This window comes from Ctenocephalides felis, unplaced genomic scaffold, assembly GCF_003426905.1.
Source record: "Ctenocephalides felis isolate EL2017-DRISC unplaced genomic scaffold, ASM342690v1 CF-g0.4_SCAFFOLD_03570, whole genome shotgun sequence".
NCBI classification, from domain to species: Eukaryota; Metazoa; Arthropoda; class Insecta; order Siphonaptera; family Pulicidae; genus Ctenocephalides; species Ctenocephalides felis.
The window spans coordinates 5,907,479-5,931,113 of record NW_020539724.1 but is presented as its reverse complement, the minus strand read 5'-3'; the positions used below and the strand labels follow the sequence as shown (position 1 = coordinate 5,931,113).

At 26.9% G+C, this 23,635-nt stretch overlaps 2 protein-coding genes across 2 annotated transcripts; both read right to left on the bottom strand.

The window, feature by feature from the left end:
- Positions 1-244: 244 nt before the first annotated feature.
- On the bottom strand, positions 245-13,379 carry LOC113382896 (leucine-rich repeat flightless-interacting protein 2-like). Its single transcript, XM_026621146.1, has 9 exons — positions 13,183-13,379; positions 12,259-12,379; positions 3,670-3,802; positions 1,601-1,709; positions 1,378-1,534; positions 1,073-1,310; positions 845-997; positions 584-768; positions 245-465 (listed from the first exon to the last, which is right to left on the bottom strand). Exons 2-9 carry the CDS (start codon positions 12,346-12,348, stop codon positions 355-357), a joined length of 1,176 nt encoding a protein of 391 aa, XP_026476931.1. The 5' UTR covers positions 12,349-12,379; positions 13,183-13,379; the 3' UTR covers positions 245-354.
- Positions 13,380-14,766: 1,387 nt separating this feature from the next.
- Positions 14,767-18,632, bottom strand: LOC113383212 (enolase-phosphatase E1-like). Its single transcript, XM_026621458.1, has 5 exons — positions 18,379-18,632; positions 17,215-17,516; positions 16,838-17,088; positions 16,525-16,697; positions 14,767-16,232 (listed from the first exon to the last, which is right to left on the bottom strand). The coding sequence occupies exons 1-5, from the start codon at positions 18,472-18,474 to the stop codon at positions 15,003-15,005; spliced, it is 2,052 nt and encodes a 683-aa protein (XP_026477243.1). The 5' UTR covers positions 18,475-18,632; the 3' UTR covers positions 14,767-15,002.
- Positions 18,633-23,635: the final 5,003 nt, after the last annotated feature.

Sequence of the window (23,635 nt, the reverse complement as noted above, 5' to 3'; positions counted from 1 at the left end):
AAAATATAAAAAAACTTAATACTAAAATGTCAGAGTAAGTAACTCACATGAATGGCTATCAATAACACTTAACCATATAAAAATTATTTGATCAGTGATATTAAAGGTTAGTATCATCAAATTTATAGAAATTACTACATGTTCTTTGAAACATGCGTTTACAAACATTTTACAAATTGTATCATGTAACAAAGCGCAAAAATCAATAAAATTATTATATATACACATCACCAAATCTGACTTGTTCATAAATACATGAGTTAATCCTCTTAATACAATAATATATACTCTTTTACATAATACATTGAAGTCCGTAATATTTGTTATAAATCTCGCTTTACACAGCACATATAATCAGAGGTCTTTCAATAGAGCACTCTTTGCATTTTTTAACTTATCTAGTCTTTTTATTAAGTGATTATTTGCCGTTTCAAGTTCTTCAACTCTTGCTTGTGCTTCACGATGCTAAGAATATCAAAATTCATTAATATAATAAAGTGATTTATATTTTTTTACGATCACCAGTTTAAATGATAACTGATTTAAAAAAATTTATGTAAATTTTAAATACATCTAATTTTACCTCTCTTTGTAGTTTCCTTCGATCCGTTTTAAGTGCTTCTTCTGATTTTTCAGATGCCTCCGCAGCACTTTTATATCTAACAACCTGAGATTCTAATCTAGCAACAACAGCTTGTAAAGAACTAGTCTCCTGCTCCGATTTTTGCAGCTTGAATCTCATCTCAGACAATTGTTTATTTGCTTCTCCTAGAAACAATATTAAAGAAATATCAGTCATGGATGTAAAAATTCAAAACAAATCTAGAACTGAAGGGATGCTTACTTTGAACACTTTCAATATCATCAAATTCGCCCAACGGTCCATTGGAAATACCGCGTTTTCCGGAAGATCTAGCATTATGCAGTTCTTGTTGCAGGTTTTGGATTTCTTGTTGCATGCTCTTTCTTTCTTCAGCAAAATTCCGTAATCGGAAGTCTTGAGGTGAAATTTACGATCATTAAGCAAAACTTCGATCATCAATGCAAGAATTTATAAAATAGGTATATTTACCAAGAGATCCTTCGCCAGCTCCAGCCAGCAGTGCGGCGCCTTCTTTGGTGACTAAAGTTCTTTTGGTGATTTCCTTGTTTTCATCATCACATTCACCACCCACAATGACCAACCCTTGCTCTGCTATAAGTTCATCACGTTCTTCCAACTGGCCTCTGGTCAAGGAAAGCTCTTCCTTTAGCTGTGTTACAGATCTTCGCAATTGTTCGCATTCTCGACATTTTTCTTTGTGCTCACGCTAAAAGAAGAAAAGATTAATACTAATTTTCATTATAGTAAAGTATAAATAGTGTATAATTGAATACCTGTAGTTGTGAATGGGCTTCCTCCAAGTCTTCAAGCCTATCCTTATGAAGTTGCAATTGATAACTTGCTGCAGCTTTATCATTATCAAGCTGTGCATTGGCAATCATTGCTTTTCGAAATCTATCTTCAACACTTCGCAATTCTTGCCAAGCATCTCTATAATAAAAAATGATCAATAATTATCTTACATTAATTCAATTCCTTGGCAAATTTTCATTTTACCTTTGACCATCTTCTAAACTATCTTCTGAACTCCTTCTTGATGATAATGAGTTGCCATGTGATTTATTAATTGAAGAGTTTATTGATCTAGTGCTTCGTAAAATAGGATCTAGGGAGAAGAAGACATATAATCGTCAATTCTAATAATACTACAAATATATACATTTTATAAAATAAAGCAAATGGAATACGAATAGTTAAAGTTATAATAAAACTTAAATACTTGAGTAAAAATTGATATTATTAACTGATCCGAGAAGAACCAACAAGTTTACAAAAATAACGAGATTTTCTAATTGAAGAAACATCCCAAAAGCCACAAAAAATAATCTCAGACTTATAGAATAGTGGAATAAACAGATTAATTATTTATTATTAACCATTTTGCTGCGAGAATATATTTCACAGGAGTGAAACTGCTGTACAAGCTAGCGAGCCCCCCAAGATTTTCCAATCATTATCAATAAAAATGTATTTAAAAATTAAAAATTACACTTCCAAATGACTAAACATTGTAATAAATAAATAATAATAATTTAACTGGTGATAAATCTTCATTTTAACGAACATTTTATGTCGTCTATGGATGACAAAGGTTTAATAAACTGATAATTAAAAGTATATTGAATTAACTTTAATAAAAGTATATTAAATTTAACGGCTAATAATACTTTGCTATGGCAACAGAACAGAACAATTAAAAGACAAGACATATTATATAATATTACTGGTAGAGATCGTTGTAGTTTGGTTGTTAGTAAAAAAGTGCAAGTATAAGATTCTTATAAGATTGGAGTTGAAAGAGTTGTTTATTGAAGAATAGTTTTAAATCAGTTGCATTTGATTAAGGTAATCCTGAATATAGAAAGAGGAGTTTATAATGAATTATATATATTACATTGGGGATTGACGAGTCAATGTAGCCAAGTCATTTAAGCTTAAATTAGGTAAAAATCTCGGAATTTGAAACACCCAGCTGTAAGTCTGTCAATACTTGTACATTGACACCTAAAAGTTGTCTCAAAGCAAATCCGAGTGGAGTTGTCTCACAGGATTTGTCATATCCGACTTCCCTAAATTAGTACTAAATCTGTTAACATGCAGATATTTGCTTGAGATTTTTTACTAATACAAAGATTTGGGTCGAAAGAAGTGGTCTTTTTCTCGTCTAACAGCCAGTTCTAGGACTTTCCAGGTATATAATGTCTCAAAATAATGCTAATTTGCATTCTATATTCTGTATACGATAATGTTTGTCCGTAAATGAGCTCTTTCAATGGTATACAACCAGGTAAAAATATTTAGTATTATATTATAACTTTTACACAATTATGATTTCATAATTGTGTAAAAGTAATAGTATGCTAACCGAACTAACTGATGTATAATTATCGAAAAGAAAATAATAAAAAAAATGTAAGGTATTATTATTTTGTGAAAAATATTATACACAAAGATTTGTTCTTATTTCATATATAAGGTTTACTGCATTATTTTCATATAAAAATAAACATATTCAAAGAATTCTATATTTTCTCTTCAAAAATAATTACAAAATTGATTTTGATCCTCAAGTTTTTTGTCAATTTGAGATTTGTATGCATATTGAAATGCACAAAATAGTGATTATTATAATAAAATGAACAAAAATGTTGGAACTATTTTGTAAACTATTTCCAAAGTCTTAATAAATCCTTAGATATGTTAACAACACACTAGAGAACACGTTCGTGTCAAGTATTATGTTTCAAAGTTTTCGGAGTTGTGGAGTTAAGTGGATATAACTTCTTCTCTGAAGCGGAGTCAAATCCTAACCGATCCGGCTTCGGATATGATAAGCCCACCTCTATATGTATTATATTGACGAGTCTTGTGGAGCCAATACAACATATACATTCTTAAGAGAAGACTCATGGAGACTGTATATTACAAGCTACATGGTAAAAGATACCAAAAAACTTCGTTTGAACCAAAGATGCAGAATAAAATTACGAATAAAATAATTTAGATCATTCTGATGTTATTCATCTCAACAATCCTTTTATAAAATAAAATCAATCAATTATTACCGCTAGCTGACTGCATATCATAGGCTCGATCAGCAGTTTCATCTTGGTCCCTTTGGGCCCTTTCCAACTCCCTCATTCGGATCTCCCTTGCTTCGACGCGCGCCTGCCTCCGTGCCGCTAGCCTGGCTTCGGCCTGAAATAAAATAAGGGTAGATCATGAATAAAGCAGCTGTTTTAGAATAATAATGGATTCGGTGATAATAAATTAAAATACAGTGTTAAAGGAATATGCGACTTGGGTAATAGAATAATTCGTGTAAACATAAAGGAATCTAGATTGCTGGATCATAAAAAATATTTTTGTTACCTTAAGTGTATGGGATACTATTGTAATTGATACCCAAAGACTGTAAGAATAAATCTTATTGCTTCTCAAATTTAAATATTGACTGTTTGATAGTAAATTAAAACACAATATTTTATAGATATTAATAATGTATAATAATTTCATTAATAATTATTATATCTATAATATAAAAATAAATCGTAAAATCTGTTGGTAAGCGCATAACTCAACAACGCCTGAACCGATTTGGCCAATTATCTTTTAAAAGTCCAAGGATCCAATTGCCGGGAAAACCCTAAAAACAGCCCTTTTCTTTTTCACATACAAAATTATTTCATATTTTAATATTTATTATTTTCATATTTTTGCCATCAGATACGGAATATTTACTCAAGTCAATGGAGCGTTTTGGGTCTGAATTTTTTTACTGTGCTACAATTTGTATGAATTTTTGAAATTAGGTTCATCTTACTCTCAAGTTCAAAAGTGAAAATAATTTAGACTCCTTTGCCATTTCCCGGGGGGATGACATCCCTCTCAGTGGTATAATTTCATTTTTTTTTTTCAAAATAACGCAGGATATCAATAAAAGAACTAATTATAAGAAAATAAAGTTTTATAATGTTTTTCAAAAAAGCAAATACTCGTCATTTTATTAAAAGCAGCTGTACATTTAAAATCCATATGGATGTATGTATATACATTTCGGTATAGAGTCTATACTATAGATTGTAGTATAAAAAAACATAATAATTTTAACTAATTGGTAAATATCAGTATAGGTTATTACAAAAATTGGAACTTTTGAATTGTAAACATAAGTACAGGACAACGTCTGTCGGGTCATCTAGTTATTAATAATAAAACTTATGACTATTTATGCTAACTACATCAATTATATTATATTTTTTAACAATTTCTATTTAAAAAAAATTATATTTGTTCGGGTAGATTACAAGAAAGCTGGATTTTTGAACTTAATAAAACAGACGTTTGCAAAAAATTCAAACATTAGTAAGAATATTGTAATTGTTACTCAAATGTGACGAGAATAATTTTAATGGTTCCTCAATTATTTGTGTAAAACATATAGATTCCATTAGTACATTAATTGGATCAATTTGGAATAGCCAAAAGAACCCAATGTCAAGAGCCACCAAAAAGACAGCATCAGCTCAAAACCAAAATGCAGTAAACATTACTTCCAAAAAATCAAATATATTTTATATATATTATTAAGTATTAGTAAATATATTATTAAATTCAAATTCGAGTATATGCAGAAATATTATAATTGTTATTCAAATTCGACTAGAACAAATCTTATGCCTTCTTAATTACATTTACATAAAATCCTGATGATCTGACTTGTTCTATTTCAAAGTAATTTTATAGAAAAGACATAAATAGCCGTAATGTTAAGAAACACAATTTTTTTAAAAAAGTCCTAACAATGTTAACAAAAAGTATTTACATTAATAAGTGCATTTAAAACGCAAAATAGATGATCTGTAATATATTCATACATTTTTTTATCTATCAGTACATTTTTATTCGCCCTTCAGATTATATTAGCCATTTATAGATTTACCATTTAATTTTTGCCAAAGTATTATATTGCAAGGATATCAAGAATACAAAAATACATCCATATGTGACTTTTAACTGAACAGAAAAAGAATTCACCCTAGTAGTCAGCACATGTCGGGGGCATCGAACTCAAATCACCCCTATGAATTCAAAAACTGCCCCTTATTTTCTTATCTGAAGCTTATAATATATATTTCATTTTAACAAGTTCCATGACCTAATTCAAAACTAGTAAATGGGAAATAAAATCTTGTTTTGGACTCTAGGAATAAGTATAAACATATTTTTCATGAACACACTTTTTTAACACACCCCTTTGTAAAAGAAGACTTTCATTTTTGAATGGCAAAAGTAAATTGTAAAAAAGCTAGACATCTCGCTCTATATTTAAAATGTTGACATTGACATGTTTTCCAAATTTATGTGTTATGTAAAATAAATATATATTATCTATTCAATTTACAAGTACATGAAATTTCCACGAACCATCAGCGCTCTTTACAAATAATAATGCTACCTACAACACTAACATCTTGTACGATTTAACTACATTTTTATTTAATTTCTGATAAACTAAAAATAGCATTCAATGTTATTACTTACTTCAGATACACAAAACACACTATTAAACCGAAAGATATTTATAAACTCAAAGAATTTTTCCTCAAAAACACATTTTGAATCTGATCAAACCTAATAAAATTGGTACATATTTCAAAATTGACACAGTAGTATTATCATTTCAGCATTTTTGTATTTTTGTATCTCATGCCTTTGTGATAAGATAACAATTTAATATTTCTGCGTCCAAGTACAAAATAATTTAACCATACATGTTCCATGAGTCACTTTTTTCATGTGATTCATCATGGGTTGAGTAAAATTATTTATTCTATATATTCAAAGAATTATGATCCATAGATCTGTGTAAGAAAAATACAAAAACTTTATAGTAACTACAACACTAAAACGTGATTTTAATAATTATTTTATATATATAATATGATATTAAAGGTTTTGTAGTCAGACAATGGGAAATAAGATAGAGACTCAAATTATGTAATATTAAAGATAGTGTTGGAATATGACATACTTTATCTAAAGTGGAAAAGCATGTAAGTAACCAGAAAAATTAGTTATAGAAGATCAAAATAAATATTAATTCAATAAATGATTAAATGTTCAACAAGAATAGAATAGTTGCAGAAGGTCAACATAAAAATTGATTCAATCAATGTTCTGTAGTAAAAATTACAACCCTTTACTATATTCTGTACCACATGAATTGAAAAGTTTTTTGACTATTTTTTAAAAAAATATATCGTAAATCAACGTATTAATATTAATATTATATTAATAACCTATGACAAACCATACTAGTATAATTAGAGATTAGATTATGATTAGAATTATGATTTTGTTGGGTATGAAACCCCAATAACGAAATTTAGTCAAATCAACGAAATTGAATAGTATTTGTAAGTGGAATATATTATAATTATAATATTTATGAATTAATGTTCCATTTTTTAGACCAAATTTACTAAATAAAATCTTGTCGGCATTTTGAGACGTAATTATCAGTGTTACTTCATAAACATTCTACAAACATAAGTTTTGAAATATTTACTGATTAAATTAATATTTTTAAGTAAATATATGAGGTATAAATATGAAAATACCTCCTAATAATAATAGAATATAAATATGAATAACATCAAGTAAAAAAGAAAGATAAATTTTTGAAGCATGATTTATTTTGTTTAGACTTTTCGACGTTCAATGTTTGCTATCATCAGTGAATAGGAATAATTATTTTTAGTGAAAGAATTATTTTATGAATCTTAAGATTTTTTTATTATTTGAAGTAAATACTAGGTTTCAGTTTCTACTTAGTAAATTTAAAAAAAAAAAAGAACTCATGATTTATATCTTTAGCTTCAGAAAACCAAACACACAATATATTTATAAAAAAAATTGAAAATTGAAAATTCCGGTAGAAAACAGTACAACTATCAGTGATTGTAAATTAATAATTATGAATAAATTTTAACTTTAACTAACCAATTAGAAATGATTTTTAATTAGATTTATTTCCAAATGATTCCAATTAGAATTATTTTATAAATCTTATTATTTTTTAGTATTTAAAGTACAAACTATGTTACAGTGTCTATCTAGTCAAATCTATTAAAATAAATAGAATTCATATGATTTATATCTTTAGCTTCAGAAAAGCTAACTATTTTTTTTTAACTAATGCAGAATCCGAATTCTCATTTTTCTGTTTTAAATATACCGTAAGTTTGTTTCTTCAATATTATTCATATTCACTGATGATGGCATAAAACTGTATGTCGAAACGTCTGGAAAATAAGAAAAACAATCTTTCTTTTTTACTTGATGTTGTTGACCTCTAAGATTTGATTCATACAACTCAACATCAAAATTTTACTACTCTTATATGTATAAGACATCATCCACGTACACATATTTCATTCTTCCCTCAATGCTTAATTAATAATAATTTTGGGGAAAAAACTATATTTATTAAACTTATACATACACTACTCCAAGCTCCTTTGACTGCCAAATTTCTAATCATCCCCACTCGTTGGGGATGCAAACAATCTGACAAAGATGAACGTCTACGAATTTGACCAAAATTTAACATTTTTTTAATAGTCTTCTGAGCCTTCCTAATATGAAACAATTTCGGTAACAAAGAAAACAATAATAGACCAAAGCGACGTATCCCTGACGTTTCAATGGTAATCATGGTAATAATAATTATTATTTTCTTAAAAAAACTGCCTTCCAATTAATTTTAATAATATAAACTTGTATATATCAAAACAAATTTGGTTTATGTCTTAAATTCTCTTGTTTAAAATGATGAACTATTTGTATGTATAACTAGAATCCTCCCACTACAGTCAATTGACGCTTTTTTATTACAATCACTCAATTTTAGAGTTTAGATTTTCACTTAATATTTTATTGGTTTTCCAATATTTTATTGGTTATCTTTACTTCAAACTCTTCTGAATTTACATTTAAGACTGAACCAATCCCTTCAAGGAAATTTCGACAGTAGGAAGTGCATGTTCAAGATCAAGGAAAAATATTTGTTCTTGTTGCAACGCCCAAAATATCTTCTCACATAGGTAGTGTTCGTGTACTTGCCGGGTCAAAGATTCATAAATGAGCCAAAGATGAAATATTCATTATAAAGTGAAAGCAGAAGCTTTAAAAAACATATTAAAGTATTATTTTCTAGCTTTGCTATAAGGTGACATTGAAATTTATCAATTTATTTGAATATTGCACTCCAACATTATTTTAATAAATATAGAAAAATATTTTTTTAATCAAAATCAAAAAATTAATAATCAAAATATTGCTATAAATGAGTCAAAGGCGAAATCTATGTGGTAAAGTGAAAACAGAAGTATTAAGCTATAAGGTGACTATGAAATTTATGGATTAATTTTATTATTACACTCATTACACATTACATTATTTTAATAAATATAGGATTTTTATAAAATCAAAATAAAAATATTAATAAACAAAATATTGCCATAATGATAAGAAATTTGGCAGTCAAAGGAGCTTGGAGTAGTGTATGTATTTCTTAAAAATTTCATACCGAAAGTTATTATTAATTAAACTTTTTTTAAATTAAGGAGTGTGTATGTATGTGCTTAATATGGCGTATATTTAAATATACATATATTGATATTATTATTGACAATATATTAGAAATAATTCATTTTGATATTGAAATATATGAATACAATTTTGGAAGTCAATAACATCAAGTAAAAAAGAAGGACTATAAAAGAATGACTATTAAATCCATTAATTCATTTGATTATTACCGTTTTACATTATTTAAATAAATGCAGAAAAAGCAAATAATTATTTTTAGCAGAAATCTTGAAACAAAAATTAGAAGATTATTTTATAGTTCTGCTTCAAAATGACTAATAAACTCATTAACTCATTGGAACATTCAATTAATTATTTTAATAAATTCTGAAGAACAAACAGTTATTCTCAATTATTAAAATAAAACATGCTGCACAAAGATTTTTTTTTAAATATACTAATTTATTTTAACGAAATTTTAACTCAAAATGATTATTAAAGTAAAATATGCTTTTATTCCAAATGATATTAGATAAATGATATATTTAGATATAAAATAAAATAAACGAAGCAATAATGTATGGAAAAATATCGAATAATATCTAATTTTAATCTGAATTAACAAAATAGTAATAAGCTTTAATAGTACTTTAAATTTAAATAATAAAAAAGTGGAATTAAGAATCTCAAAACAATGCAAAATAAACATTATATTCAAAACTTCTGAATAAACATTATTCAAAAATTTTGAATTTACAAAAAAAACAAACATTTTACATTAAATTTTACAAAAAATGTATCAAGTCCAATAATATCAAACAATCGTTGAAAAACAAAGTGAAACTTTTAAAATTGATAAGTAAAATATGTTTTATTCTAAAAAATAAAAAAATTGTGAAATTAAGAACTATGAAAGTAATTATTATATTTCAAAACTAACTGAAATCACAAAATTAAAATATTTCTTTTATTAATAAATTATAAATTCGCCATTTGTCTATTTAATATATTCATTACCGGTTTAATGCGAAAAATAAATTAGTGAGATGATCACAATAAGCTTTTTGGGAATTTCAAAGGCTTTATTTACCTACATTTCCATAAAGAATGTCGACAATAACGTCACAAATAAAATATGTGTAGTGCTTTAAATTATTCAAATACATACGTTTGTAAAACTGAATATTTATAATGCCCAAAATTGCAAAATGAAACCCAATACATCAATAAATACAGAACCGTTATTGATATATTTTGCTCTATTGAATGAGTAATTTTTCTTTAATAAAATTACAGTACAGTACAGTAGTATTTATTGAAAAACATGATTACGAGCTCTTACTAATTTTATTTGCATCCATAACAATAAAATATTTATCCCAATTAAATATATTAGAATATAATTAGACCTCATTAAAAGTATAACTCATATCCAAATTTAAATTGTGTGCGCATTTGTTATTATATATAAATTTAGTTGGTAATAAATCTTAAGCAATTTGATATGTTTGGAATTTGTGTATATATATAAGCAATACAGTAAACATTAATATAAGATTGTGTGCATAATTTGAACTATATTTTATTTAGTTATAATTAAATGTTGTTCTAATAATTCAAATATTTTAGTCTCATATATATTATATTTAAGAATGGTTGTGTTTAATAGTAGAAAGGATAGATTAGGATAATTAAATAAATAAGTAACCATAAATTATTTTTTTTTACTTAGTTTACTGTTTTAACTATATAACTATTTTCAAACTATTTTTCTACCTGACGTATATATTTAAATTTAAATAAAAAATACCCAACTAATTATAATTCAAAAAGCGTATTATAACGTTACTCGAATATCCGCGCGAACATACAAAGTAGCAAATTCTTTTGGGATTTGAGTTTATTTGTTGACCTTCTGTGACAAATACTAAATTAGAGAGCTACTTTCTTTATAAAAAATTTACTACATAACTTATTTTTGTGGAATTGAAAAATAGTCCTATATTACAATTACAATTTGAAAAACACAGAAAATTTAATAACGAAAATCGTGTTATAAAATATCTCATATCAATAATATAAATTTTGTTACTTTATATCCAAAAGAACACACAAAAACAATAACTGATAAGACGAGTTTCAATTATTAATTCATTTTATAATAATATTGAAGTTGGGTTCCAATTATTAGGTGTTACACCATATTTTCTCAACATCTCAAACAGCCACATATTTGGCTATGTTTAAGTTTACTTTATAATTATAATATTCAGTTTATTACATTAGAGTATTTAGAATTGATATTCAATTGATTGAATTCAATCAAATTCAAAACAATGTCTAACATGAATCTCGAGTATGTAATTTAAGAGCATAATTTTAAATCCAACAGCACATACAATGTAAAGTGCATTCTAATTATTAAGAGTTGCATCAAAAAAGGTTTTTATTAAATACAAATGTATTATGATTTAAATTTTGATATCAAAAGTTGATGCAACTAATATATATTTCAATCAAATTTAAAAAAGTGCTACAAAACAACTGGAGAATGTTTTGTTAGGAATATAATCTACACATAATAATATATAAATAGAGATCTAATTATTAAGAATTTCATCAAAAAGATTTTTTATTTTGAATAGGAATTTATTATTCTTCTAGTCTTGAAATAAGGAAATCCCTATTGATGTAACCGATATATCATTCAATTGAATTCAAAGGAATTCTAGAAATCCAACTCAAAGATGTAATTTTAAGAATATTACTTTAAATTTAACTACTAATTTTTGTAGCAGATTTCTGTCTACTAAAAAATAAGAACATTACTAAAATTCATTACTAATTACTAAAATATTGACTACCAGCTACTAATTGTACTGATATCAATGTTTATAGCTGCAAAAGCGTGTTTCAAAACTATTAACATTAGAATAAGCAATTCTGCAGAAAGTAACAGTTCAATCTATCTTTAGCTTTTTCAAAAGATTGTTATATACAAGGAACCTCAAAGAAATAATCTTTCTCAAATAAATATAAGATTCAATATAAAATCTTACCTCTTTAGCAATTTGATCTAAAGCTTGATCTTCTGCAGAACATCTTGGCACAGTACGCCTTCTACCTCCTCCTACACCACTCAAATCCATTTTTTCAAGTTTTAAGATGTTGGACTAAATCCTAGAGATAAATAAATATATTAATATATGTAGTAGGATATAAATACATGTATATATATATATATATATATATATATATATATATATGTGTAAGATTAGAAACATCAACGGAATAAGATTAAGAACTAGCACATAAGTCTACACTTGATAAATTTAAATTAGTTCATAATTGACTTAATAATTAAATGAATGTTTAAATATAATATAATACAATATTGTATAATAAATACATCACTATAAGAAGAATATAAAGAATTTTTGGCCCACAAATTAATTTAGAGATGCGGTGAAGTCTTAAGTGAAGATTATCTTTAATATCTATTAATGTAATAAATACATTAACTGTATTTTATTTATAAATTTATTCTTATAAAGATTTTTTACACTAGTGCATTATCTGTTAAACACAAAAGCAAAACTGATATCTGAATATCAAGTAAACTTCACAAATGTTTTAATTTGTGGGTCGAACATGTTTCGAAAACAAAACAGGTTGCTCTGAATTTTTAGATATTCTAGTCTATTTATAGTGCAGCATATTTTGAGAAAATCTATTAAAATAGCATCAATTTAGATTTAAATAATATATATTCAAATATATAGCAAGATGATAAAGGAAATATAAAAATGACAGCTAAAATATTAATTATGTATATGAAGAAGTGTTTAGGATTATAATTATATTATACAGATTTTATAATGTATAGATTAGAGTATCAATTGAAGGTATCAAATTAATTGCTATAAATTAGGCCATGATTTAAAAATATATATTCAAACTATTTGTGATAGTATGCATCTTACCTAATCAGATTTTATTCTATCCAAATTCACACCACAACATTGTTTTCATTATAAGCTAAATATTAATTTCATTTGAGTTTATTATTAGAATCTATGACACTTTAATCACAATCAATAGTTGTCAATTACTAGCATAGGATTCGTGTCAAAAAATTGCCCAATATATTCACAGAAGACCAGAATTATGCTGATTGATATGTGACATTGCAGTAAAAATTTATAAAAACTATATATAACTTAAAGAAAGACTAAATGCCGATCTAATTAATCGGACCTCTCAATAAATAAAACCATAAACACATGGTAAATCATTGAAACTTTTCAAAGAAATAGTCATTTCTGCAATGCCACCATCTTGAATTTCTTATTGTTGCACAAACTTGTCACGGGCGGTATCGATAACCTTATCGATAACGATTATTTGCAGGAAAACTGTTATTTTAAAATTCAAATATTAAAAATGGCTAATAAAAAATACACAATAATAAATTAACATGTCTACAATCTACCCAGAATCTATTTCATTATTGAATATAATTTTGCGAAGCCAACACTCTTGTCAATGTAATGATGAACTTCTTCATAGTAGGGTCATTTTAATTTAATAAGAATAAGCGATTGCAATTGATATTTATTAAATTCAACAATAAAGGATAAGGACTTAGGTTGATTAGTTTTTGGCTATGATCGGCTTGGCCATTTCTTTATAATACTTACTTGAAGAACTTACTGAATATTAAGTTCATTAATGTTTTGAATATGTTCATCAAAGTTTCAAATTTGTATTGTTACAATTTTAGAAGCTTCTAATTTTTTATAAAACATTACACACATACTTAAATATTATAGATATTCATTTTTAGAATAGGCTTCATATTATCATCACATTTAAGTTTAACAATTTATAAGCTGCTTAAACTAAGTTCTTATATATTAATAAAACAAAATGTGATTTTGTATTATTTATTCAAAAAATGTATGTTAATAAACATCCTAAATCAGAAAAAATAATCCTATTTTAAATACTTTCATAGGAACAGTGGAATGTGATATGGTTTAAAACCATTAAAACCAAAATTAGAAATAAATAAAAAAAATCATAAAATTTTCGTGATAAAAATATTGTACTGGGACATTTGGTAAAATATACTTCAAGGCAGGACTTGATGGTTCATGTTAATTTAATTACAAAATATGTAAATTCCTAAGCTAGAGTAAAAAAGAGTTATCTACAACACTAATTGAGTATTCGTATACTTATACCATATAACATTGATTATATCAGTATGCTTAAAGTCCTAGGCCTACACCACATATTGAAATGTATGAGTAAATGACTTCTAAAGTAGAAAATATGAAAAATAGGCAGTTCGATAAGTATATATTCTAAATTTATTGTATTAGATATTACATAAAAATTGTATCACCGAATTAATTTATAAACCTTAAAATAACATGAGTATCAAAATTTTAAAAACTTATTTACCAATCAGTCTTTGCAATAAATACTATTTGTCAATGTGATGAAATTTTGAAGATGGATTTCTTATGGTATATGGAAGCCTATCTAGAAAATTGGAATAAATAAATGTGTAACTTGATTTTGGCACCACTACTAAAATGATCGGCAATGTAATTACATATTAAAAACCTAACTAAATTAAAATGAACGAATAATGATAACGTGTACTTCAATAAACAATGAATCCCCAAATTAGGGAATGCATCTTTATCAACATCCGTCTTCAAATATATACAAATAGCAACTTAAAAAGAATCAAATACTTTTTAAGTGTTTGAAATTGACCACCTTCAAATAATTAGGCAGCTTCTTCCACAGGGGCAGGGGCAGGACTTGAATCAGCTGGCAATTTCTTCACTTTCACTTCCTGCACAGCCTCATCACTTACGCCATTTGTGGATCCATTTGTGACATTATCACCATTGACTTCTGCTTCTTTATCATTCTCTTTATCTGAATCAGCTCCATTGGTGCTAGATTCTACGACATCACCATTTCCCTCAATTTTGGATTTCAATCCATTAGTACCATTTGTTTCAACCCCATTGGATTCTTTTAAAGTGTGGTCATTTTCATCACTGGGTTTAGCATCACTAGAAGTTACATTAACATCAGCTTGAGCCTTTTCAGAACTCACTTCAGATACTTCTGCTTCTTTTACTTCCGCAGTACCGTTTGCTTCAACTTTGTTTTCAGCCTCATTTTCTTCACTGACAACAGTTTCAGGTTTCGTTGAATCTATTTCTGAATTTGTTTTGTCCTCAGTCTTTTCACCATTCTCTTTGATTACATCTGTTGTGGTCACAGCAACTGTTTCAGTTTCTGTTGCGGCTACAACAGATTCTTCACTTTCTTTGACAACTTCAGAAGTTTTTGCATCAGTACTATCACATGGTTCCTCTACTTCAACAGTTTCTTCACTAGCCTTGGCAGAGACAACTTCTTCAGATTCAGTCTTCTTACCTGAATCAACTTCCATAGGTTCAACTTCATTGGTTTCTGTTTTGGTCTCTTCAGGCTTTTGCTCCTCTTCTGGTTTTTCAGTCTCTTGTGGTTTCTCAGTTTCAGTCTCTGGTTTTATTTGTTCAACTTCAGCCTTCTCTGGTTCAGTCTCAGTTTTTTCAGTCTTCTCCACATCGGTGGTCATTTCAACTTCCGTTTCAGTCTTCTCCACATCAGTGGTAGTTTCAACTTTTTCAACCTGTGTAGTAGTACTTTCAGTAGTTTCCACAGTTGGTTCAACTTTGTCTGATGATTCTGTTGTGGTTTCAGCACTTACTGCTGGTACTTCAGTCATTTCTACATCAGTGTCCATTGGTGTTTCAGTATCTTTTACAACCTCTTCTGCAGATGAAGAAGTGAGTACTTCATTTGACTTTTCAGCAGAATCAACAACCTCAACAGATTTTTCTGAAGTTTCAGACACTTCATTTGATTTCTCAGCTGATTCGGTAACTTCTACTGATTTCTCTTCTGCAATTGTAGTGGCTACCTCATCTTGTTCAATTTTGGCAAGTTTTGCAGGATGCTATAAATTATAATATCAGATTATTCACAAAAATGCTCAAGAATAGTACATTTTATAATAACTTTAAAAAATACCATTGATAAACTGAAATTGAATTTAAAGCAACACTTTTTTTTTGAATATTTTTTAGTTGTAATAATAATTAAAAATGCTAAAGAATTTTGTGTGTGTATTTTGGATAATTTGAAATACATTAACAACTACTACAGAAAATATATTATCTACTTCAAATAACTATAACAACTACCAAATAAATTTCATTTTGTTACAAATTATGACTTTACGAACATACCTCTTCCTCATCTTTATCATCTGATTTTCTTTTAGCGCTAACTGCTTCTAAAGGTAATTCTGAGAATGATTTAATTATGGTATGCTTTTCTCTATCTTCATCGGTAAATGAAGTCTCAGAATCACGCTGAACTAGAACAGCAGCCATACCAGCTTCTAAAGCAGCATTTGCTTCTACAAAATAAATTCATATACTAAATATGTATTCATATACTCTCAGATTGGTAGGAAATGCTATCTTATAATGTATTCATACCACATAATTTTATTTAAAGTAGTTGCAGAAATTGAAAATGATTGGAAATATTATTTACCATTTACGATATCAGTCAAGAAAAGAATTTGATCACAGCCAATTTCTTTGCTGATGTTTTTGTAGCTGTCCACTTCTTGTTTACCGCCAACAGAGGTATCAAAATGACCTGAGATCTTGTCCAACAAATCGCCTTTTTCTGTGTTGCCAAACAAGAGTTTTTGGGCAGCTACACTTCCGCTTGAGTAAATATAGAGTTGGTGACCTGAGGCTGACCAGCTTGTTAGAGCTTCAGGAACATCATCATAGACACTAAAATTAAATGGGTAACATGTGTAATTTACCAGTAACATGGTCAAATGTATAAATTTTTAATTGTCTCTAAAGAAACATTATATTATATACATTTTTATAAGTTAAGATTGAAAAAATACTTACTGTCCCTTAATGGTACCATCTTTGTACCCCTTCTCCCAGATGAGTCCCTGCAATGTCTTAAGAGCTCCAGTCTTACGATCAAGGCTGATTTGCCATTTTACATTATCAACAACTGATTTGATAACAGCCTCACGGTTGCTATCATCTTCTTCAATTATCTCAACACAGCCTTCAACTGATTCTGATTTATCTTTAACAGCTAGTTCTCTCAATGCAGATACTGCAGATTTAACATCTGCAGACTCCCAGTTAGATGTTAGGAAGGATTGTACATTGTCCGAGGCATAAGGGAACAAAGTGTCCTGCAGAGAAGTTGAAATTAGATTTATATTAAATAGAACAAGTCGTTTGACTTGGTAGACGATCCAAAGTAAACCATCATAAATTCATCTACCTTTGATACAGAATACATTTTAAAATAAACATTATATACTTTATATACTAAAACAATAGTCTCGTAAGTGTTCAAGCATGATAAAGTTTGATATTTACTTACATTACAGAAAGAATAATTTTAAAATATTAATAAAGGATAATGAAGAGATAATCATTTTTAGTGTAATGGTGAAAAATACCACAATCGAATTATTTCATTACTATTAAGTAGTATAATACATTACCCTTGTTGCATATACATAGTAATTTTGACCAAAAGAGTCATAATAATTATTAGGGACAATATAATACAGATCAAGGATCTTTTGCATCTAATCACCTTTACAGTACAATTGATTATGTATTGATCAAGGAATAAAATAAAATTGTAGAAGAAGAAATTTATATAAGCCTGTGAGGTTCCAAGTGAATAAATAATAAATTAGACTAAAACCTACTAATTACTATGAAAGTTTTCAATTAAAACTATTAAATTCGTAAATAAAAACGAATATTTTCATTAGCCCTTGATATAACCCGATTGCCAACAATTTTAGCGAACAACAATTCAATCCAAAACTGGTTTGCAGAAACACAGATGTGCGGCATTTTCATGTGTCCACCATTAAGAAAGCCGAAACAAACAGAACAATTTTTTTTACCAAAATTCACTCACTCTTCGTCTAAACCATTATATTCTATCACACAAATCATTCAATTAACTCTATTTCGAATAAATGTAAACAATGGGTTTGTATATTTTGATGAAACATGAGATTTATGACCTACCTTAACAAAGCTTTTCGAGGTGGTTGTGCCTTCGATGTCTAGCAAAATAGTTTTCGCAGAAGTTATTTTAGTATCAAATTGTTGAGCGGTTTCCATTGTTATCACTGTTTAAAATCTACTTAATATAAGTTAAAAATAATAAATGTTTATTTAGAAAAACTAGAAGCTTTGCAAGAGTTTAGCACCAAGGAGCCCGTCAACAAAGACCGGCGAGAACAAATATTGCAAATCTTCTGCGAACACACCTCCCTAGAACAGCGCGAAAATAACTAAATTTGTGCGTAGCGCAGTGTGGCAACACCTTGAACCACATCCGCTAAAGAGCGCGGACGATTTGAAATCATTTTTAATGTGAAAACAAAAACCAGATTTGTAAAAGATAATGCTTTTCAAATTAATTATACATTTCATAACAATTCTTATCGGTTCATACAAGGCAAATACAATTTCCTTATCACATCTTTGTTCATTTTATGAATAATAAAAAAACTAAAGAATATAAACCTCTGTTGCCAAATCTCAAATTTGGCAACATCGTAATATTTCAATATATATTAATAAATATTAAAAATATAATATTAAAACCTGTTTAATATAGAATAATAAAATAATAGTCATAACATATTAATTTGAACCATAACTAGTTGTAAGTGGCGTTTGGCCTTAGGGTTAATTGCATGAACCTTCCGGTACATGTACCGGAATACTTACATAGACAATAAGAATTAAAATTGAGCTATTTAGATATAAATTTTAACTATTAATATTAAAAATAAAATCTAATCAATTTATTTATTACATTATTTAATACATAGATAATAATTCTACTTAATTTTTAAAAAAATGAGTTTATTTAAGTGTGAACATCAACTGTAATCACCATAGTTACAAAATACACAAAAAATTGATAAATATTTTATTATTAACCCATTTATCGTAGGCCTATATTTTAATATTTAATTAGATGTAAGACTATAATGCATCGTCATACAAAGTTTCACCAAAATAGCCAAAAACGTAAACTCCATCAAAATTTATTCTTTTTTTTATTATTGCTAGTATTAACAATCAGATTACAATACAATCTATAAGTTAAAAGTGAGGGCATTTGAATTTAATAAATTTAATAAATGAATATCCATATTATTTATTTATTATTTTTATTAAATGCATTCCCTGCTTAAATGACTAAAAAATACTTTACTAAAATACAATGCCACACAAGAAGGTTGTTACATAAATAAACTTGGAAATGTTTATATATTTACTTTACTTTTTTTAAAAGAAAAACACAATTTTTATCATTTCTAGTAAAGAGAGTTCTGCGAATATAAATTCTATTATTATTTCAACTTCTCTCATCAAAACCAAAGCCAAAAAACTGATTTTTAAATAAAATAAATAATTTCCTCTTGTTTATGAATCTAACTAGTACGTTACTTTAGGATCTTTAGGGAGTGCAAATTTAATAGAATTAAAAATATGATATAAATTAAAATTTGAAATAGATTTAAAAAAAAATAGTATCAAAAGAGGCATGATAAAAATTTATATAATAAAAAAAATTGAATATGTTGCAGATAATAAACTATATATGTATATAGATTATTAACAGTCGGAGCTTAATCTGTAGATACACATTGTATACAATTATTAATATATTATTGATTTGCACTTTATTAAATCTATTTCAGACAAACAATGGTTCACAAATCAATTACTTCGAATTCATTCAATTACTATAATGATTTATATATAAATAGAAATTAAAATTAATGTACAAATGAGAAACATCTGCTAATAGTATTTCTTAAAAGAAGCAAGAAAAAAGGTATGATTGTGGTCAATTTGATTGCCACAATTATATAAAACAAATATTGGAAGCAGATGTTATACTAAATATTGTATTTTCATCAGGTAAATGAAAGGCAGGTACTAAAACTAAAAGCAAAAGGATATATATATATATATATATATATATATATATATACATACATACAAAAATACAAATATTTTTTTTAAATATTTATGTCAAATATGATCAATTTTGTTTCATCCTTTTATATTTGTCATATTTTTTTAAATATATATTTAAGTATTTAATTTTATAAATGTATTTATTTATTCATATTTTCTGTACCATTGCATTTTTTAAAATTACATATTGCAAAGATGAACACACTAAATGTGGAAACATTAAAAGGTCAATATGAATAATAATATTTATAAAGATAATACCACCTGATTACAAAAAAGTAATACTAACAAGGATATCCTCAGGTTTAATCTTCTGGAATTTTGATAAAAGTTTGTATGTTGATAGAGTTAAGAGTCAAGCCAAATCCCTTAAAATATTATAGGCTTATGAGAAGTGGATTAATTATAAAAATTAATTAAAGTTGCGCTGCACGCTATATCTAAGATTAAACTTTGAATATCAATAATGATTTTATAAATTTCTACTTGCCTGTCTCGTTAGATCTACATAATTAAAATTAAATTTCGTTTATTAAATGTTACAATTTTTCTTAAAAATAGAGATTTTAAAGAAGAGGGAAGTAATGTCCTCAATTATCCTTCTCCATATCTACCTCAAGATGTATGTGCGAAATCAACACCAATTGTATGTACGGTCAACTCGTACAAAGACCAACCAGATAACTCAGGTAGGTCTATTTATACCTAAGGATTATTTTATAATCTAACTAAATCAGTTGTGGCCAACGACTTGAATATTTTGTAAAATAAGAAAAAATAATTTTCTAGTAAAAAATAAGATTTACAATTTTATTGACCATTGGTTGAGAAAAACTTACTATTGTAATATTTTGATTGTGGAAGTAATTATTTTAATATTAAAATTATAAAGAAAAATGCAACTAATGTTCTAAGTTTTAAAATGGTAATAATTGTTTTAATATATTAAAATTTTAAAAAGTAAACATTGAGATTAGTTTATACTTTTATTTTCCATCTTGGCTAATCTGGAAAACTTGTTATTTTTAATAGAATATTAAAATGATAAACAGTGATGACAATAACTTCAGAAGAAAGAATTGCGCTCTATCTAAAAGACAATATTAAAAGCTAAAACTTTCAGAGAATTGTTTTTTATCAATTTGGAACCAATTGAGCCCTTGGGAGCAAGGAAAATATCTATATTAGGGACCACCCTAATGTATATATAAAAATTGTTTTATAATCTCTTATACCAGGCATCCCTGTCTGACTGAAATATGAAAATAATATAAAAAATATACATATTTTAAATTTGGTAATAACTATTTAAATATTTTGCAGCATTCACAATAAAAAAACTTACCCTTGTAATATTAGTACAGTATATTACCCTTGAAAGTAAAACATTAAGATTATTTATATTTCCATTTTCCATCTTGGCTAAGATGAAAAACATGTCTTTTAGTAGAAAATTGAAATATTTAAAATTTATACAAGTATTCATAAAGGATATTAGTTTTTTTTTGAATGTTATACTAAAAGTTTTGCATTCAAAATTTCGTTACGAATAATTCCACCTGTCTATTTTTATAAACAAATACTAGAAATTATAAATATTTAATTTCTATAATAAGTAATTAGAATTGTATCTAACAAATTAATATACAGATAAGTTCAAATTTTGCAAAAATCAGTAATTAATTAATTATAGTAATAATTTTAGATTATTACTGAATTTTAGATAATTTTAGTAGTTTATTTTAGAATTACATTCTTTAACCTTATCGAGCAGTTTCCAATAAAACTATAAAAATATTCATATTGGCTATAATATAATAATAATCATATCTGTTCGTTTACTTCTTACAAAATTCAATTACTATATTTCAAGAATACTTGGATTATCAGTTGAATTCTTTGACCTTTCAGCCTTGTAGTATTCTGATAAGAATCATGGTCGTGATAAGATTCTTGTAAGATTCAAACAGAATCTTATTGGATTTGGAATCCTTGAACGATATCTTTGAAATAATTTAATAATATAGTTTTGAACTAACTTAATAATGATAAAATTAAATTTAAATGAAATCTTTATGTATAATTTTAAAAAAAGAAAGATTTTTAAGTAGATATTTTTACGTTTCTTATATTTGTATGCAGTGTTGTTTCAATATTTGATATTGGACAATATAAAAGATATAAAAATATATAATAAAATTAATAAAATAAAACAATTATTGGGTATCCGATACCAGGTGACTTACATCAATATTGTAAGAACAAAAACAGATGAATAAATACAGTACATCGGTATTCATAAATATTATTTTTAATTTTACCTAGAACAACCTCTATTCAACAACGTCCGAATTCTGCCCGCGGTTGAGAATCTGAAGTTAAAAATTTCGCCTGACAATGGTGCAGACCTCTCCAGAGGAATGTCGGCCTGTTTGAGGTGCGGCTGCTGCCTGGCAGTGGCCTTCCGGGTCGGGGAGATTCTGTTCCAGGCGAACCATGTGAATGATGACCGATTGATACATGACCAGGATTTGCTGTCCAGAGTTTATGGTAGAGCCTGTGATGGATTTTATGATTATAGTCTTCGGGAGAGTAAAGGATATAGGTAGGAGAGATATTTTAATGAAACTAATTTACCAAGATAATTAATCTATCTTGGTCAAGGTTTTACCAGGGCTTTTCTATTTAACGCGGGATCCTTTGGGGTAGGGGACAATGTATGAGTAAAAATACCCGTAACATAATAATAAGAGAGACTAGCAAGTGTAATGAAGAAGAGTTTGTAGAGTGAAGATCAATATATATCATAAACTAAATAGTGGTTTAATTCACATAAATTATGGTGATGGAATATTTATAATTTACAGATTAATGATCCTCACCATATCTATATTATAAAATATTCATTCAATTTATATATTATTACTTTTAGTTTAGTTTTCTAATAAAGGTTTATATAAAAGGCTTCTTGTATAAGTTGAAGATTTATAATGTTACTTACAAAATGTTTTGCATACTTCCACGTATCTTTAAGAGAACTGAACATCAATTACATATCCTCATCCGAAAAAATTCACCCCTGTATTATTTTACCAAAACGAGAAAATCAAGATCGCATTACTAAATAATACATAAATTAGTCGAATTAACATGCATTTTTAAAACATCTGTTGTGGAAAGTCGCAGAAGATGATAGTTTTATTTAATTCGAATTGTTTCAATTCCAATAAGGTCTGGAAACATTTGTTCTAGGATAACAAGAAATTATTAGGCTTTCTTT

What these genes read in the sequence shown, in the direction of transcription:
- LOC113383212 (XM_026621458.1), bottom strand. Translation starts at nt 18,474, where the DNA reads ATGGAAACCGCTCAACAATTTGATACTAAAATAACTTCTGCGAAAACT. An exon ending in CTTGACTGATATCGTAAATG is followed by an intron (nt 16,698 to 16,837) that starts GTAAATAATATT and finishes TTTATTTTGTAG; the next exon opens with AAGCAAATGCTGCTTTAGAA. An exon ending in ATGATAAAGATGAGGAAGAG is followed by an intron (nt 16,233 to 16,524) that starts GTATGTTCGTAA and finishes TATAATTTATAG; the next exon opens with CATCCTGCAAAACTTGCCAA.
- LOC113382896 (XM_026621146.1), bottom strand. Translation starts at nt 12,348, where the DNA reads ATGGATTTGAGTGGTGTAGGAGGAGGTAGAAGGCGTACTGTGCCAAGA. An exon ending in TGATATGCAGTCAGCTAGCG is followed by an intron (nt 1,710 to 3,669) that starts GTAATAATTGAT and finishes TCTTCTCCCTAG; the next exon opens with ATCCTATTTTACGAAGCACT. An exon ending in AAGCCCATTCACAACTACAG is followed by an intron (nt 1,311 to 1,377) that starts GTATTCAATTAT and finishes TTCTTCTTTTAG; the next exon opens with CGTGAGCACAAAGAAAAATG.